Source organism: Arachis duranensis, chromosome 2, assembly GCF_000817695.3.
Source record: "Arachis duranensis cultivar V14167 chromosome 2, aradu.V14167.gnm2.J7QH, whole genome shotgun sequence".
Classification (NCBI taxonomy): domain Eukaryota; kingdom Viridiplantae; phylum Streptophyta; class Magnoliopsida; order Fabales; family Fabaceae; genus Arachis; species Arachis duranensis.
Genome location: NC_029773.3, coordinates 85759573 through 85766614, shown reverse-complemented (window position 1 = coordinate 85766614; position 7042 = coordinate 85759573). Strand labels below are relative to the sequence as shown.

Sequence of the window (7042 nt, the reverse complement as noted above, 5' to 3'; positions counted from 1 at the left end):
CCTAACTCATGATTGAATAGTTTGAATGGTGTAGATTTATCGAAAAGCTAATAACATGGTGCAGATGACCTTATAAACAAGGAATATATTTAAACTTTGCGGTTTATTGTCTATTTTAATGTTCCTATCAAGATTATTTATATAAACCGCAACAAATATATTTGAATTATCTACTTGGCATTGATACTTTGAATTTGTATCCATAAAAATATATTTAAAATATTTAAAAATTCAATAAAAATAATAATAAAAATATTTATTTTTTATTAGTGATTTTTATATTTGACAAACTACTTATACATTTAATTTAAATTTTATAAAAATATTTGGATAACTATTTAAAAAGTATATATAATAAAGGATAAAAATTTGATGGCTAGATTTTTTTCTTTTTTTAAAAGTATTCTTAGCAAAAAATCGCAAAAAAATTTAATGTAAAATCACTAAATTTTAGGAATGAAAATATCTCATTCTTTTTATCATATTTACAAAAAATCATATCAAAATTTAATTTCTAAAATATTTTTTGAGAATATACATTTAACGTTGAATATTTTTATCGTATTTTTAAATAATTTAAAGGTATATTTTACGATAACAAAATTTAGGATATTTTTATTGGTGTTAAAATAATTAGAATGCAATTTTAGTGGTTTATTCTTTCTTAAGTGATGATTAGAGATGGATTTATTTTTCACACCTCACAACACAGTTTTCTTCTATCTCAAGGATTCTTTTTATTATAAAATAAAAAAAAACTTTGTTTTTCAAAAGAATATTAAAACTTTATATCCCATAATCTAACTTTTTTTTTGAGTGGGGATAAGTTTATTGTTTTTCCAGCGAACTTTAAATTTTTAAGTTTTTCTTTGTGTTAAAGAACACCATTCTTACTACACTATTGTTGCATGTGACATATACAATTGAATAAATAATAATTTGAACATATGATTTCATTTTATTTTTTTTTATAAGTTTTTAAGGGTATGTATTTTTTAAAAAATTAATGTGAAAAAGTCACATTTATTGTCTATCTAGTATTCAACTTTTTAACTTTTTTTCTCACTCAAATTAAACCAAATTATATTTTTTTAAATTAAAAATTTTGATCATAATATATATTTTTTTCCAAATTAAAAGCACATAAACGATTATGAAGTTTAGGAATTTGAAGTTCGGCAAAAGAGGCAACTTTATGAATTTTATTTAATATTTATTAATTTTAAAAATAATTAATAAACATTAAATAAGAAAAATTTTAATATTTTTGACTAATTTTTTTTATATCAAAGCTCTCCGTTTTCTATAATATAATGGAGTGGTGTGAATCCATATTATCAAGGTATAAGATGAGGTTTGAATAGTAATAATTTGGAGTTAGAAGAAAAAGCATATAGACACAAGAGTGAAGACCAAAAATGGAGAGTAAAGAAGCACTTTTTGTAGGTACATTCTATCCTTTATTACTTAAGTGGCATCTCTCTCTCTTAACACTATATACAACACAGTAATAATAATAATAAGTAGTGAAGAATCATCATCATTCATGAAGATAGAGAGAGGATCAGATCCATAGGAAGTTTATCTGTCTCATCTCCCTCTCTTCTCCTCACTCACTCACTCATCACCACTGATCAGTCAATCCCATCAATCAAATCAGAGAAAGGAAAGCAAGAAAGAAGAATCAAAATAATTAACATTATGTCCGCTTCATCCACAAGTTCCTTTTCACCGGACCAGCAACAACAACTCTCTTCTAACACCGACCAGCTTTGTTATGTCCATTGTAACTTCTGTGACACTGTCCTCGCTGTATGTATTATCATCATCACCACCATCCCCCATAATATAATCCCTTTTCTTTTTCAGCTTCAATTCACTCTTCCTTTTTGTTTAGGTGAGTGTTCCTTGCACCAGTTTGTTCAAAACTGTCACTGTGAGATGTGGCCATTGCACCAACCTTCTCAGTGTCAACATGCGTGGCCTTCTTCTTCCTTCTTCCAATCAGCTTCACCTTCCTCACTCTTTCTTCACTCCTCAAAACCTTTTGGTAATCACCTACCTACCTCTCTAGGGCTTTTAAATCAAATCAATTTGGTCGAATTTTACTTTGTGCATGCAACAACTCATTCATTGACTCGCAAAATATTCTTAAATGAAACTCCTGTTTATAATAGATTAGTCCTTATTAGTCGGATTAAAAAATGCAATTCGCAACCGAAAAACTTTTTAGGGCTTTTATTTTTAGAATTTGTTGCTATTATTTTGTTCTTCTTTAATTTTCTGTATGTCAAGTTCAGTTCTCTTATTTATATATATATATATGCATGATGATAACATAGTTTAATTTAATTTTTCAGGAGGAGATTCGAAATGCACCATCATCAAACATGATGATGAATCATCATCAGCTTCCAAACCCAAATGATTTGATGATGAGCAACATTAGAGGAGGATCAATAGATCAAGAAACTCCAAAGCCTACTCCACCTGCTGCTAGACGTGAGAATTTGCTCTTTCATTCTCTCCCTTTTAAAAAAAAAATAATAATAATTCAGCTACACTTATAATCCCAATTTTTTAATTTCAATTTTTTTTCTTAATTCCTGAGGAGTGTGCGGTGTGATCAGAGATTCTTCTGATGATACCACCAAATATAAAAAAAGGCAAAGAAAAGAAAAGAAAAGAAAAAAAAAACACTTTTTTAAGCTCAGATCAGTGATATAGCTATAGTGGCCCTATAATATTAGTGTTGCTATTATTTGACCAATAAAGTGAGAAAACAAAAGTTGTTTTTCCCTATCAAATACTCACTTGTCAATCTCAAAAGTTATTCAAAGGTTTCTATGCATTACTACATACAATTGCCTAAAGAAAGATCAATAATTTTTACGTACCTAGCACAAACACATTTTTCTCATGCTTATTCATTTTTTCTCTCTCTTACTCTCTCTTTTTCCCTTCTTTTCTTGTGCATAATGTTTAAAGTTACCACCAGAAAAAGCATACTTTTGTGTTTCAATTTGATTTGATTTGATTGTTTAAACATTGGACTTCCAAAATTTTCAAACTTAGGCTACTTTTTATATATCTCTCACTTTTCACAATGAAATTGAACTCCTAAAGGGCTTATGAAAGTAATACCTTTTTTTTCTTTTTTTTTTTTTACCCCTTGAAGGTACTGGAATTAATTAGGGTTTTGTTAAGGATATTTTTAACATTTTAAAATGAAATTCATTTTTTAGTGCATTTAAAGTATTGAAAATTAAAATATTAACTAGTAATTTACTTTATCAAAACCTAATTATTAAAGGAATCAAAGCTTGTATAAACTTAATGAAAAAAATTGTGGTCTTTTAAATTTTTTTTTTTACTTTTAAATGTATGTCTCCTTTGATGAATACATTGAGTGAGACAGAATTCTCCCCCCGGAAATATAGTGCTGAATCCATAGAGAGAGTGTGATTGTTAAGAGAGATACTATACTATAATAATGATGAGGTAATGATATAGAAAGATCAAAAGAGAGAGAGAGAAGGTATTTTATTTTAGGGCCAAAAAGGGTGAGCAATGTGATTTTTAATGTTGGTGTCTGTTTGCCTGTGGCAATGTTGTCCATTGTGTGTTTCCATTGTCCAGCTCCAGAGAAGAGACAGAGAGTTCCATCTGCCTACAACCGCTTCATCAAGTAAGTTTAATTCATTTCATGTTATTATTAGTGACTACTAATTATAAACTAATGATTTGTTACCATTATTATGTTGGTATATATAATTTACTAAATTTATAATTTAAAGATTTGTAGTTACATCTATATTTTTTAAATATTTTAATTAGGTTTTTATAATTTTTTTTAAAAATACAATAATTATAAAATATTTACTATCAAAATTTTCTACAGTTTATCTTACATCAAACATAAAACAAAAACTTAAAAAATGTGTATTATTTTTTAATAAAAAAACAATTAGTAAGAACTTATTAGTTGAACTTTTTTTATTAAAGACTCAGTTATAAATTTTAAATTATAAAAATACAATTTGATAAAATTATAAAGTCTCGTGGAATAATTAAGCGAAAAATAAAATGTTTTTTATGATATTAAATATATTAATTATTTTTTTAATAAAAGGTTTTTTCTTTTTTATCTTTAGCAAAGAATATTTATTAGAAAAATCCTATATTAAATACTGGTTATTGTTATGAATCTTTTTCTTATTTATGTTGCTAATTAAATATATGCATGAAATTATTATTCAAATTGCATGATCTTGATTCTTGACACATCATTTGAATTTTAGGGATGAGATCCAACGTATCAAGGCTGGGAATCCTGATATAAGTCATAGAGAAGCCTTCAGTGCTGCTGCAAAGAATGTGAGATCCAAGGAGAATCTTAAATCTTACTCTCTTAGGGGACTTTTTTCCCATTTTAGATTATTCCCAATGCTTGCGACTTAAACTTCTTTTAAAAAAAAAATTAATTAAACACATATATGACATATCTCTAAATACATCACTTTGTTCCTTATTTTTTTTTTTCAAAAAGATTTTTCTAATTTATTTATGTGTGGGGTCCATATTTTTTCCTTTGTTTCAGTGGGCCCATTTTCCACACATTCATTTCGGACTTATGCCTGATCATCAACCCGTGAAGAAAGCTAATGTTCGCCAGGTACTTTGAAAGCCCTAGATACTGTATGTTAGTATATGTATGGATATATACCCCTTCTTTTTCAGAAAAAATATTTTTATTTTTATTTTTTCAAAAAATCCTCCTAGCACTCCTTTGATGTAGTCATCGAAGTTCTTGGTCGGCCCAACACCGCCATCCTTCAGCATGACCATCGGGTGTGCGAGTTTGAGAGAAATCATGACATAGAAGCGAAAACAGTGACTACTGATTTATAATGACCGTTTTTTTTTTTATTTATAGTCACGGTTTTAAAATGTGACGAAATATGATAAATTATTGTAATGTATGTTATGCAAATATTTATTATAATCAATTTTTTTATTAAATTTAAGTATTTAAAATAAAAAAGGATAGACAAATATATGCAAAGGAGTCTTCTCTTATTTCTAGGGTTTTTAACTTCAAAAAATGTGTTTGTGAGTGTAGGAAGCTGAGGACGTGCTTATGAAAGATGGGTTTTTCTCACCGGCAAATGTAGGTGTCTCTCCCTACTAGAGGAAAAATAAAAGTGATTAATATATTAGGGTTTTGAATGTGTTACTCTCTTGTCCTTAAGTAATATAATGTTGTACTAAGACTTTGTCTTATGCATATTAATGTTGTGCACTTTTGTGTTAGTACTTCTTAGTGTTAAAAGTTGTTAGCAGTTATATATTTTCAAATCATCATGACTAGTTGAAGAGGGTTATATCTGACCAAAGCCTAGGAGTTAGATTAGTTCATCTGAAAATTACTACTATTATTATAATGGTATATTTTCTGTTGAACTGGTCCCCTCATGAATTAATGGCTTATTATGCAGAAAGTTTACACTATATATTTCCAAGGTTTTTTTTTTTTTTTACTGTTTTCTCTAACNNNNTTTTCTCTAACTAAAGAAAGTAACTTCCTAAGAAGGCTTAATATCTTTCACTAAATTCTACTCCAAATTATTTTTCAAACAGTAAATGGTTACTAAAGTTTGAAAAGTAACAAATTGCTTGAAGAATTATATTTAAATTTTTAATGTATTCATATTAGACAATTAACAATTGAACTCTTAATATATTAGCTAGAATTTTTTAACCTCCTTATATTTAATAATTTAATTTAGACACACGGCTGGTTATTATTAAATAAAATAATTGTTTGTCCTTTATACTAGCATTTATCTATTTTTTAGTCTACCACCATTAAAATATGCTCACAACAATATGTATAAAAAATATTTATCTCAACAAAAAGTTAATTAATTTTATTTATTTTTATTCAAAAAAAATATTTTGTATTCAGACAGTTTTCCTTTTATAATCAATTTTGCCAACACTCAAATACTTAATGATAAAAAATAGTAATTTGACGTACATATGGTGTTGATTTAAAGGAGGATTATATAAAACAGAAGGATCGTTTTTCCTACCTATATAAAAATTAAAGGATACTAGTACTTATGCATTTTATGTCCATGCAAGTGTGTGTGGAGTTGATTAGCTTGTTGTGTTTGTTTCTTTGTTAAGGTTTTTGTATAAAGCCAATAAATTATAACTCAAATGGTATAGTCTTTCTATATTCAATTAAGAAGTTGCAAGTTTGAATCTCTCTATCTTTAGTAAAAAAAAAGGAATTTTTATATATCTCAATTGAATGTTGTTGCTGCTGTCTCACATGCCTAGTTGGGAGTTTGTGAATTTTAATTATCAAAAAAATATATTATCATTATCAGTCAACAAACTGTGATTAACTGATTACTTACTTTTTAAGTAAAATATCAAATCAAGGGTTTCTTAAAAAAAAAAATCATACTGTTGTTTATTTTTTTAGTCTTCAATGAGTGTTTTTTTTTCACGGATCTGAGTTTTGTTAAATTTTTTTTTTTCAAAGATAATACTTTTATTGCAATTAAATGATTCAATTACAATACTCACACAAATAGGGATAATCATATACAATAATAAAAATTTGTGGAACTTCCAGAAACAATAATACCAAACTAAAGTAATAGGGATTAAAACAAAAAGGATAAGTTATTTTCTCCTCTTTAGTTTCAGTTGCTATGTCTCCCAAATTGCCCAAATTCTTCCGCAAATGTCAGAGTTTTGGACATAATTTTTCCAACCTCAACTCTGTAATATTCAAAAATGAGAGCGTTCTTGGACAACTAGATCTGCCATAGAAAGTAACTCACTTGACTGATTTTTTCTTTTGAGTCTCTTCTTCTTCTTACCGCTTCCATCAACTAACACTACCACTTCCATGGTTCCATAGTCGGATCTCTGGGAATTACACTTATTACTGGTGATTGATTTCAGACTTGCACAACTCCCGGACAGAAAATCAGAGCATGGAGGTGCGTTTCTGGCAGTGAAG

The 7042-nt window shown here is 27.6% G+C and overlaps 1 protein-coding gene across 1 annotated transcript; it reads left to right on the top strand.

The window, feature by feature from the left end:
• Positions 1 to 1415: 1415 nt before the first annotated feature.
• LOC107475484 (axial regulator YABBY 1) lies at positions 1416 to 5316 on the top strand. Its single transcript, XM_016095125.3, has 7 exons — positions 1416 to 1812; positions 1898 to 2050; positions 2361 to 2502; positions 3640 to 3688; positions 4302 to 4377; positions 4601 to 4675; positions 5123 to 5316. The coding sequence occupies exons 1-7, from the start codon at positions 1702 to 1704 to the stop codon at positions 5189 to 5191; spliced, it is 675 nt and encodes a 224-aa protein (XP_015950611.1). The 5' UTR covers positions 1416 to 1701; the 3' UTR covers positions 5192 to 5316.
• Positions 5317 to 7042: the final 1726 nt, after the last annotated feature.

Excerpts from the sequence above, each read along its gene's own strand:
- LOC107475484 (XM_016095125.3), top strand. The coding sequence starts at position 1,702 with ATGTCCGCTTCATCCACAAGTTCCTTTTCACCGGACCAGCAACAACAA. Across the intron at positions 1,813-1,897 it reads TCTGTGACACTGTCCTCGCT|GTGAGTGTTCCTTGCACCAG; the intron begins GTATGTATTATC and ends CTTTTTGTTTAG. Across the intron at positions 2,503-3,639 it reads TACTCCACCTGCTGCTAGAC|CTCCAGAGAAGAGACAGAGA; the intron begins GTGAGAATTTGC and ends TCCATTGTCCAG.